General features: G+C 32.8%; 1 protein-coding gene across 1 annotated transcript; it reads right to left on the bottom strand.

Annotated features, from left to right (window-relative positions):
- Positions 1-10,653: 10,653 nt before the first annotated feature.
- On the bottom strand, positions 10,654-12,675 carry LOC120429659 (F-box/LRR-repeat protein 2-like). Its single transcript, XM_039594689.2, has 2 exons — positions 11,507-12,675; positions 10,654-11,441 (listed from the first exon to the last, which is right to left on the bottom strand). The coding sequence occupies exons 1-2, from the start codon at positions 11,837-11,839 to the stop codon at positions 10,689-10,691; spliced, it is 1,086 nt and encodes a 361-aa protein (XP_039450623.2). The 5' UTR covers positions 11,840-12,675; the 3' UTR covers positions 10,654-10,688.
- Positions 12,676-12,883: the final 208 nt, after the last annotated feature.

Below are 12,883 nucleotides of genomic sequence, written 5' to 3'. Positions count from 1 at the left end.
GGGCGAAAGTCCTTGGGTTGGATAGGGTTGGACGTTTTTGGGATGGGTGTTATGATGGCCGTTTTCCACTGCACCGGAAATGCTTGGGAGTCGATTATGGCGTTGAACAGATGCGCTAGGACCGGGAGGACGAAGGGGCACAGCAGCTTCACAAACGATATTGGTATACCGTCCGAACCAGTGGCGTTCGTTTGAATCTCGAAAAGTTTGCGGCAGACTTCATCAACGTTCGTGTGACGGAAGCCGAACTCGGCTGCCCCGTGGTCAGTAGCTGTCCTGTGGTTTGGTTCGCCCAGAGCGTTCCGTTGAACCCCGGCTCCCAGTTGTCGGTGACCCTCAGCAAAAAAACGGTTGAGCTCATCTGCGTCAATCTCGTTGGTGGATGCGTTCTGCTTCGAAGAGTTGTGGACTCCCTCTCGACGAAGATTGGACCAAAGCTTTTTCGCCGGTAGATCTTGACCAAAGTGCAATTCTCCATACCGCTTTTTTGCTTCCGAAATTAGAGCACTGGCGCGGTCACGTTTTAGCGTGTAATCCAGCCACTGCCCAAGTAACCATCCAGCACTAATTAAAGTCATTAATCAGCAGGATACTGGCACTTCAATTGCTAATTAGTCACACAACAGCATTTGTTAATGCAAATCAGCACTAGTTCAACTGCACAGTCAATAGCTGTTATAATGCTGATTTAGAGCTACGCCTAGCAACACTTCCAAGATTATTCATCAAACTGGCAACACGATTCAGATTTTGAGTGAAGAGTGAAAGAGAGAGTGAACAAAGGAAAACAAACTTCTCTCTCACTCGTCGTCTTGTCCGAAATTTGGAAATTAGCAGAAATTAGCTAATAGTTTTTCTTTTCAGCTAAGTTTGAACTCGGTTTTTCATGTAAGTATGTGTAATAATTTGATGGATTAAAATTTTTACAGAGTTGCTTAATTAATTTTTCCAGTACTTTCCAAACTCTGCACCGTCACCATGTGGAAGATCAACTTGTCAACTGTTCTGGGCAAGCTCCGTCCGGATGATCTACAGAGTACGATGGCCCGTAGTCCCGTAGGATGTCCGGAGCCTGCAAGGAAGTGCTCGAAGCTACCCACAACGTCGGATGCACGGCAATGACGACATGGAGAGCAAAGCGGTTAATTTTATTTGATTTGCCGGGAGGCAGAGATTTTTGTTGTTCGCATTCAAGACATGTTTGTAGGAAGGATTTGTTTTGAGTGGTTTATTTTGTATGTTGTGCATAAATATAAATATGTTTAATTAATAAAGGCAGTCAATTGATTTTGATGAATCTCCAAAAAAAAACTTTTCAAATGTGATCAAGAACAAAATAAATGTATTTTAGTCTATAGTCTGAAACAGTAAACACAAGATGCATTGAAGTTGCACTGGGAAATTACTTCTCACTTAGCCGTGCGGACACGGGCTCAGGACCATCACCACAACAGCGATGTCAACTTCCATACCCCTCTGCAGAACATCATCAACAAAACAACATCACAATCAGCTCAGTCGATAATGCAGTTATAAGCAAACTAAAAATAGAATAGAAATCGTGAAGGCAAGGGGAGAGGGAGAGCGAGAGCAACTTTTGTTTTGCTCTCTGTTTTTTGTTTTGACATTTTCCGCAGGGGTGGACAGAAACAGTCGAGGCCAGCACTAAACCAGCCGAGTAAAGTCCAAATGCGGTCATTATTCAGCACTATAGTAGCTGTTAGTGCTGACGTAAAAACTGTTCAGCTTTTACTCATAGCTGTAAAAGCGCATTAAATGCTGAATTGTGGCTATGTTTAAGTGCTGGATGGTTACTTGGGTGGTTATCCCCGCGGCGCCGGTTCGGGTTGCGAGAGTAAAGCTTGAAAGCAAGATCTCTCAACTCTACAGCTTGCTTGATCGGCCTCGTGATCCAGGGGGTGCGCTCGTCGCGAACAGTGATGTTGCGTTCGGGAGCGTGTACGTTCAATAGGTTGGTCAGCTCGGCGGTCAGCATCGTTGTTTTCGCCTCGACGTTTTCTTCAATGAAGAACCGTCGGAAGTCTTTGGCTTCGAAGTCTGCTTGCAGCTGGACTTGGTCGATGTTCCTGAAGCTCCGTGCACGGACTGTTCTCCTTGCGGGCCTTGGTACTTTGATGTCCGCAATCAAAAAGACGACTTCGTGGTCCGAGATGTTGCTTGCAGAGGTCGCTTTTGCCTTCTTGATGTGTTGGGGACAATCGGTGATCAACAGATCAATGGTAGTCGAGGACGTGTCTGTGATTCGGGTGGGACCAGTAGGTAGGACCACCAAGTTGAACGTCGAGTTGATCCTCTTCAGTGCGGTCAGGTTCGTGGAGGGCGGGTTAGCGTCAACGTTGATGTTAAAATCCCCGACGATGAACGTCCGGTCGAAACCATAGTCGAGCATTTCGAGCAAAACCTTTTCGTAGTGCTGACTAAACGTTTGATTTGAACACACGGGGTTGTAGAAAACGGCTACTCCGAGGTTCAGCTCACCGATCTTGATTTGGACCACCATGTACTCTACTCTTGATGCGATCGGGAGAGAGATGTCGTGGGAAGACGTGATGATTAAGGATGCCTTCAGATCCTTTCGGACGTAGAGCCCGACCCCTCCACAGGCTTTTGATCCTCGGCCGCGGCCAGCTGGTAAAGAGTGTCGAGTGAAATTGTAGCCAGGAATCCTGACAGGTCCCACTGGGGATGACTTCTTAAGTTTAGTTTCCGTCACCGCAAAAAGATGGTAACGGTTGGCATCCAGAAGAAGTTTGACGCCATCAATGTGGCGCTCAAGGCTTCTGACGTTCAAGTGTCCGATACGGAGGTTGGTAATGATTGGCATGTTGATTGGTGGGCGGGAAACGTCAGCGAAGCTGGGAGTCAACAGCGAGAAGAGGCCGACACGTCGGCCGATCTGGCATCGAAGAAAATTGACGAAGAATCCTCACCGCCATGTTCGGTTCCTGTCATCTCTTGAAGCTGCGCCGTGGTCTCAACGGGGACATATCGCCGCTGTCCCGGAAGAAGCACGGAAACTCGGTCGTTTCTCAAGAACACGGATTTGACCAGACTTTGCTGTTTAAGGCGAAGGGCGAGGTTCCGTATTCTGAACGTGTTAACCGACAGCACTTCGTTTAGCGTGAAACGGTAGTCGAGAGCGGGACCATCCTTTAGGTTACACAGCTTCGCCTCTTTAAGTCGCTCGAAGTATCGCTTTAGCACATGCTGTCTCGCATCGGCGTTGTTGAAGATGACAAGGATCGTTGGAGTGAGCGAGCGGTCAGACCATTTCGACGGCTTTACTGGCAGACGGAAGCAGCTGGTCACATTTTCCATTTCGGTTGAACATTCTAGAAGTGTCAACATGTTTTCGACGATAGTGCTGACATTCTCCCCCTCTCGAAAAGGTATCTTGTTCACAGCGATTCTGCTCGAGTTCACTGACCGAGAGCAGGTACGAGCGAGGTGCGCCCCGGTTTGAATCTCCTCCAGGTTCACATTCAAGTCAGCATTCAGGCGATCCACAGCAGCGTCTGGTCGGTTATCGTGTAGCTTAGACTGGATACGATCGATTTACTTCTTACTGCTGGTTCTGACCAAATCCAGCTCTACTTGAAGCTTCGACAGCTGTTCAGATAGTGCCCGGATGATCTTCTTCAGCTCGTCGACTTCGCCAGGTGAAGCAGACGCTGGGAGTGTTGATTTTGGGACAAGTCTACCTCGCACTGTGCAGCTGTCACAGGCGTAGCAGAAATCGTCAACCTTTTCCATCTGCGCGTCGGAGATATTCATGCAGATGGCGTGAAACCATCTCGAACAGGTGTCACAGCTGATCCAGTGGATGATTTCAGGCAACGTCTTGCCGTTCACCCTCGGGGGTGTCTTTCGACAGCAGGTTCCGCATTTCTTGCTCTCCCTCGGCATGTTTCGGTGATAAATTTTCTACGACACTTTTTCTCACTGTGCACTCAGCAACGCTGACGTTTCAACACAAACACACACACTAACACATAACTTCCCGACAGTTCACGGGAACAATTTTTTTTAGTTCAACACAAAACAACAATCTGGACTGTTTTGACAATTTTGACAATTTTGTCAATTTTTAAAATTTTTACAATTTTGACAATTTTGACAATTTTGACAATTTTGACAATTTTGACAATTTTGACAATTTTGAATATTTTGACAATTTTGACAATTTTGACAATTTTGACAATTTTGACAATTTTGACAATTTTGACAATTTTGACAATTTTGACAATTTTGACAATTTTGACAATTTTGACAATTTTGACAATTTTGACAATTTTGACAATTTTGACAATTTTGACAATTTTGACAATTTTGACAATTTTGACAATTTTGACAATTTTGACAATTTTGACAATTTGACAATTTTGACAATTTTGACAATTTTGACATTTTTGACAATTTTGACAATTTTTACAATTTTTACAATTTTTACAATTTTTACAATTTTGACAAATTTGACAATTTCAAATGGCGGCCTCTACTGTACACTCTCAAAAGCAGCGCGCGTGTTATCAATGTTTATCACCGCCAGTTATTGCTTCAAGTGCCATAAACAAAACAAGAGAGAGAGAGAGGGAGAGAATTTTGCTCGAGATTGCTTTGATGAATCCCTCTGAGAATAAGATTTTTGAGAGTTCGCTTGAGCTTTAGGGTGGGTCGACAGCTGTACTTCAATCAAAGTTTAACAATTTTGACTATTTTGTCAATTTTGATAATTTAGTCGATTTTGACAATTTTGACAATTTCGATATTTTTTTCAATTTTTTCAATTTTCGACAATTTTCTACATTTTTGAAAATTTTCGACAATTTTGACAATCTGGACTGTTTTGACAATTTTGTAAATTTTGACAATTTTGACAATTTTGACAATTTGGACAATTTTAACAATTTTGACAATTTTGACAATTTTGACAATTTTGACAATTTTGACAATTTTGACAATTTTGACAATTTTGATAATTTTAACAATTTTAACAATTTTGACAATTTTGACAATTTTGACAATTTTGACAATTTTGACAATTTTGACAATTTTGACAATTTTGACAATTTTGACAATTTTGACAATTTTGACAATTTTGACAATTTTGACAATTTTGACAATTTTGACAATTTTGACAATTTTGACAATTTTGACAATTTTGACAATTTTGACAATTTTGACAATTTTGACAATTTTGACAATTTTGACAATTTTGACAATTTTGACAATTTTGACAATTTTGACAATTTTGACAATTTTGACAATTTTGACAATTTTGACAATTTTGACAATTTTGACAATTTTGACAATTTTGACAATTTTGACAATTTTGACAATTTTGACAATTTTGACAATTTTGACAATTTTGACAATTTTGACAATTTTGACAATTTTGACAATTTTGACAATTTTGACAATTTTGACAATTTTGACAATTTTGACAATTTTGGCAATTTTGACAATTTTGACAATTTTGACAATTTTGACAATTTTGACAATTTTGACAATTTTGACAATTTTGACAATTTTGACAATTTTGACAATTTTGACAATTTTGACAATTTTGACAATTTTGACAATTTTGACAATTTTGACAATTTTGACAATTTTGACAATTTTGACAATTTTGACAATTTTGACAATTTTGACAATTTTGACAATTTTGACAATTTTGAAAATTTTGTAAATTTTGACAATTTTGACAATTTTGACAATTTTGACAATTTGGACAATTTTAACAATTTTGACAATTTTGACAATTTTGACAATTTTGACAATTTTGACAATTTTGACAATTTTGACAATTTTGACAATTTTGACAATTTTGACAATTTTGACAATTTTGATAATTTTAACAATTTTAACAATTTTGACAATTTTGACAATTTTGACAATTTTGACAATTTTGACAATTTTGACAATTTTGACAATTTTGACAATTTTGACAATTTTGACAATTTTGACAATTTTGACAATTTTGACAATTTTGACAATTTTGACAATGTTGACAATTTTGACAATTTTGACAATTTTGACAATTTTGACAATTTTGACAATTTTGACAATTTTGACAATTTTGACAATTTGGACAATTTTGACAATTTTAACAATTTTGACAATTTTGACAATTTTGACAATTTTGACAATTTTGACAATTTTGACAATTTTGACAATTTTGACAATTTTGATAATTTTAACAATTTTAACAATTTTGACAATTTTGACAATTTTGACAATTTCGACAATTTTGTAAATTTTGACAATTTTGACAATTTTGACAATTTTGACAATTTTGATTATTTTAACAATTTTAACAATTTTGACAATTTTGACAATTTTGACAATTTTGACAATTTTGACAATTTTGACAATTTTGACAATTTTGACAATTTTGACAATTTTGACAATTTCGACAATTTTGACAATTTTGACAATTTTGACAATTTTGACAATTTTGACAATTTTGACAATTTGGACAATTTTGACAATTTTAACAATTTTGACAATTTTGACAATTTTGACAATTTTGACAATTTTGACAATTTTGACAATTTTGACAATTTTGACAATTTTGACAATTTTGACAATTTTGACAATTTTGACAATTTTGACAATTTTGACAATTTTGACAATTTTGACAATTTTGACAATTTTGACAATTTTGACAATTTTGACAATTTTGACAATTTTGACAATTTTGACAATTTTGACAATTTTGACAATTTTGACAATTTTGACAATTTTGACAATTTTGACAATTTTGACAATTTTGACAATTTTGACAATTTTGACAATTTTGACAATTTTGACAATTTTGACAATTTTGACAATTTTGACAATTTTGACAATTTTGACAATTTTGACAATTTTGACAATTTTGACAATTTTGACAATTTTGACAATTTTGACAATTTTGACAATTTTGACAATTTTGACAATTTTGACAATTTTGACAATTTTGATAATTTTAACAATTTTGACAATTTTGACAATTTTGACAATTTTGACAATTTTGACAATTTTTACAATTTTTACAATTTTTACAATTTTGACAATTTTGACAATTTTGACAATTTTGAAAATTTTGAAAATTTTGAAAATTTTGACAATTTTGACAATTTTGACAATTTTGACAATTTTGACAATTTTGACAATTTTGACAATTTTGACAATTTTGACAATTTTGACAATTTTGACAATGTTGACAATTTTGACAATTTTGACAATTTTGACAATTTTGACAATTTTGACAATTTTGACAATTTTGACAATTTTGACAATTTGGACAATTTTGACAATTTTAACAATTTTGACAATTTTGACAATTTTGACAATTTTGACAATTTTGACAATTTTGACAATTTTGACAATTTTGATAATTTTAACAATTTTAACAATTTTGACAATTTTGACAATTTTGACAATTTCGACAATTTTGTAAATTTTGACAATTTTGACAATTTTGACAATTTTGACAATTTTGATTATTTTAACAATTTTAACAATTTTGACAATTTTGACAATTTTGACAATTTTGACAATTTTGACAATTTTGACAATTTTGACAATTTTGACAATTTTGACAATTTTGACAATTTTGACAATTTCGACAATTTTGACAATTTTGACAATTTTGACAATTTTGACAATTTTGACAATTTTGACAATTTGGACAATTTTGACAATTTTAACAATTTTGACAATTTTGACAATTTTGACAATTTTGACAATTTTGACAATTTTGACAATTTTGACAATTTTGACAATTTTGACAATTTTGACAATTTTGACAATTTTGACAATTTTGACAATTTTGACAATTTTGACAATTTTGACAATTTTGACAATTTTGACAATTTTGACAATTTTGACAATTTTGACAATTTTGACAATTTTGACAATTTTGACAATTTTGACAATTTTGACAATTTTGACAATTTTGACAATTTTGACAATTTTGACAATTTTGACAATTTTGACAATTTTGACAATTTTGACAATTTTGACAATTTTGACAATTTTGACAATTTTGACAATTTTGACAATTTTGACAATTTTGACAATTTTGACAATTTTGACAATTTTGACAATTTTGACAATTTTGACAATTTTGATAATTTTAACAATTTTGACAATTTTGACAATTTTGACAATTTTGACAATTTTGACAATTTTTACAATTTTTACAATTTTTACAATTTTGACAATTTTGACAATTTTGACAATTTTGAAAATTTTGAAAATTTTGAAAATTTTGACAATTTTGACAATTTTGACAATTTTGACAATTTTGACAATTTTGACAATTTTGACAATTTTGACAATTTTGACAATTTTGACAATTTTGACAATTTTGACAATTTTGACAATTTTGACAATTTTGACAATTTTGACAATTTTGACAATTTTGACAATTTTGACAATTTTGACAATTTTGACAATTTTGACAATTTTGACAATTTTGACAATTTTGACAATTTTGACAATTTTGACAATTTTGACAATTTTGGCAATTTTGGCAATTTTGACAATTTTGACAATTTTGACAATTTTGACAATTTTGACAATTTTGACAATTTTGACAATTTTGACAATTTTGACAATTTTGACAATTTTGACAATTTTGACAATTTTGACAATTTTGACAATTTTGACAATTTTGACAATTTTGACAATTTTGACAATTTTGACAATTTGGACAATTTTAACAATTTTGACAATTTTGACAATTTTGAAAATTTTGTAAATTTTGACAATTTTGACAATTTTGACAATTTGGACAATTTGGACAATTTTAACAATTTTGACAATTTTGACAATTTTGACAATTTTGACAATTTTGACAATTTTGACAATTTTGACAATTTTGATAATTTTAACAATTTTAACAATTTTGACAATTTTGACAATTTTGACAATTTTGACAATTTTGACAATTTTGACAATTTTGACAATTTTGACAATTTTGACAATTTTGACAATTTTGACAATGTTGACAATTTTGACAATTTTGACAATTTTGACAATTTTGACAATTTTGACAATTTTGACAATTTTGACAATTTTGACAATTTTGACAATTTTGACAATTTTGACAATTTTGACAATTTTGACAATTTTGACAATTTTGACAATTTTGACAATTTTGATAATTTTAACAATTTTAACAATTTTGACAATTTTGACAATTTTGACAATTTCGACAATTTTGTAAATTTTGACAATTTTGACAATTTTGAAAATTTTGTAAATTTTGTAAATTTTGACAATTTTGACAATTTTGACAATTTGGACAATTTTAACAATTTTGACAATTTTGACAATTTTGACAATTTTGACAATTTTGATAATTTTAACAATTTTAACAATTTTGACAATTTTGACAATTTTGACAATTTTGACAATTTTGACAATTTTGACAATTTTGACAATTTTGACAATTTTGACAATTTTGACAATTTTGACAATTTTGACAATTTTGACAATTTTGACAATTTTGACAATTTTGACAATTTTGACAATTTTGACAATGTTGACAATTTTGACAATTTTGACAATTTTGACAATTTTGACAATTTTGACAATTTTGACAATTTTGACAATTTTGACAATTTTGACAATTTTGACAATTTTGACAATTTTGATAATTTTAACAATTTTAACAATTTTGACAATTTTGACAATTTTGACAATTTCGACAATTTTGTAAATTTTGACAATTTTGACAATTTTGACAATTTTGACAATTTTGACAATTTGGACAATTTTGACAATTTTAACAATGTTGACAATTTTGACAATTTTGACAATTTTGACAATTTTGACAATTTTGACAATTTTGACAATTTTGACCATTTTGACAATTTTGACAATTTTGACAATTTTGACAATTTTGACAATTTTGACAATTTTGACAATTTTGACAATTTTGACAATTTTGACAATTTTGACAATTTTAGAGTTTTAGAATTTTAGAATTTTAGAATTTAAGAATTTAAGAATTTAAGAATTTAAGAATTTAAGAATTTAAGAATTTAAGAATTTAAGAATTTAAGAATTTAAGAATTTAAGAATTTAAGAATTTAAGAATTTAAGAATTTAAGAATTTAAGAATTTAAGAATTTAAGAATTTAAGAATTTAAGAATTTAAGAATTTAAGAATTTAAGAATTTAAGAATTTAAGAATTTAAGAATTTAAGAATTTAAGAATTTAAGAATTTAAGAATTTAAGAATTTAAGAATTTAAGAATTTAAGAATTTAAGAATTTAAGAATTTAAGAATTTAAGAATTTTAGAATTTTAGAATTTGAGAATTTTAAAATTTTTAAAATTTAAGAATTTTAGAATTTTAGAATTTTAGAATTTCAGAATTTTAGAATTTTAGAATTTTAGAATTTTAGAATTTTAGAATTTCAGAATTTTAGAATTTTAGAATTTTAAAATTTTAAAATTTAAGAATTTTAGAATTTTAGAGTTTTAGAATTTTAGAATATTAGAATAATAAATTTTTAGAATTTTAGAATTTTTGATTTTTAGATTTTTAGAATTACAGAATTTTAGAAGTTTAGAATTTCAGAATTTTAGAATTTTTATTGGGAAATTTTCGAAAGAAAAAAAAATCAGTCAACACTTTTTTTATTAAAGTTTATTGTATCATGGGCTCATTAAACTACACACCTAACATTTTTCAAACTCTTCAGCTTATTTTTAGCCTCAGCGCTCAAATTGTAGCATTTTTGAACGTTAAGTTGCTTCAACGCGTGACAATGCTCCACGATGTAATCCACTGATTGATCGGTGAGAATAAAACTATTATTTAGTGACATTCTTTCCAGTTGCTTCAAATTCTGACATAGCACCAGAACTACTTCATCATTCAGGGTTTTGTCCATTGCTGACAGTTGAATTTCTTCCAGTTGCGGGCAAAGACGGATAAATTTTATCAACAGCTTCTTAGGCATATCGCAACCATAAATTTTCAAACATTTTAGGCCATCAAAGTACTCCGTAAGTCGATCATGTGTGTTTTCAACATGCAATGAATGTAATTCTAATCGTTGAAGCGTGGCGCAAAACAGTTCAAGCGCTTCAAAAATGTCTAACCAACTATTGAATGTACAATAGAATAAGCCAATATCGACAATGTTTGGTGAATTATCGAAATATTTGTACAAACTATCGCTTGTTGGAATGATACCGCTCAATTTGAAATTAATTAATTTTAGGTTTTTTGCCACGGTAAAGTCACGTACTATTTTTTCATTAGATCGTTTATAACAATAATAGGTAGAGGCTTTTAAAGATAGACACTCCAATTCATTCATAGTAGATAAACATGCTAACGACGTTGTTTCCATTGACAAACAGAATGAGATACTTTTTAGTTTTGGAAGCGCCTTGCCGATTTCGATCAGATCCTAAAAATGAAAAAAAGTATTTTTAGAGTTTTTGTGATTAAAAATTGTAAAAACAATCATTCAACCTTATTGGAAAAGTCTCCTTCTCGTGCCGTAAAATGCGTCAACTGCTTCAATTGGATGATCTCCTTCAACATGGTTGGTTCGTAGTCTAAGGTGAGGCCTTCCAGGGACTCTTTTAAGAAGTGGACTATATTAGTGAACTTATTTGCATCTAAAGCTGCTGGCAAATCGATCCTCTTTAATTGCGGAAACAACGATACAAGAAAGGTCAGAATGTCTCCACTTATGCTGGATAAAATCAAGCATTCCACATCAGTCATAGCTAAATTAACGGCTAATCTAGAACTTTTTGACTGATTCAAATTGGCCAATTGAAGGCTCTTCAGACTCTCCATAGGTTTCAACAGTTTGTGTGGAATCAGATTCCGTCTAGGAAATCGTCTGCCTAGGATGGCCAGTGCGGACTTGCATCCGAACCGGCCGAGCGTCACACGAGGAAAGAGGCTGACAGCTGGACCTGCTTTGCCAGCTGTCACTGACCCGTGTGTGTGGCTGCGTCCATGCGTTGTCAGCGCATGGCTGCGTCAAGCCCTGCGTACGAGGGGCCTATTGGACTAGATTCAATGGAGTGCGTTCACTAACACCGCAACAGGGTTTATCACTCCACACATCTCTCCTCTTCTCCATGAAAAAACAAAAAAAAAATCTTCCTTGAAGACTGCGATCAATAAACCATTGAACTACGACTGAACACTACGCCTGCAGTCCATCCCTATGGACTACTATCAACTTCCCCTCATGCTTTGTATCCATTGCCATAATCGATCGAATAAATGCAGGTTACGGTAGAATTTATTGAGCATAGAAGCTGCTTCATAATACCCAGTTAAGTTATTTTTCGATCCACATACTTCTTTAGGTCCACCATCGCCTTGCTCTTAAGCTGCTTGTCCATCGCTCTGTCACCTGTTTACCCGACTCAGCTTTAAAGTTCTTTGAACAATTCTAGAGCTAACCTAATCAGATAGATCATGAAAGATTTCGTTGTCGCAATTTTCAAACCTATCCGATTTTCTCCAAAAATTTCTAAAGAGTTATACATCCATGATTATCATCAGACAACTCTTTCTATCTCTTTCTCTCTCTATCTCTTCCTTTCTCTATCTCTTTGTCTCTCTATCTCTTTCTCCCTCTATCTCTTTCTTTCTCTATCTCTATCTCTCTCTATCTCTCTCTATATCTTTCGCTCTCTATCTGTTTCTCTCTCTATCTCTTTCTATCTATCTCTTTCTCTCTCTTTTTTCTCTCTCTCTCTCTCTCTCTAATCTAATCTAATCTAATCAGACCCTAGCGCAGCCAATCTTTCGAAGGGATCCTGGAGAGTGCCTTAGGTTAGATGACGCCTAGCACTCTTCTTGTCTCTTCTCTTCTTTTTTTTC

Source organism: Culex pipiens, chromosome 1 (assembly GCF_016801865.2).
Source record: "Culex pipiens pallens isolate TS chromosome 1, TS_CPP_V2, whole genome shotgun sequence".
In the NCBI taxonomy this organism is placed as follows: Eukaryota; Metazoa; Arthropoda; class Insecta; order Diptera; family Culicidae; genus Culex; species Culex pipiens.
Note: the sequence above shows the minus strand (reverse complement) of the source record. Positions and strands in the feature narration are given on the sequence as shown.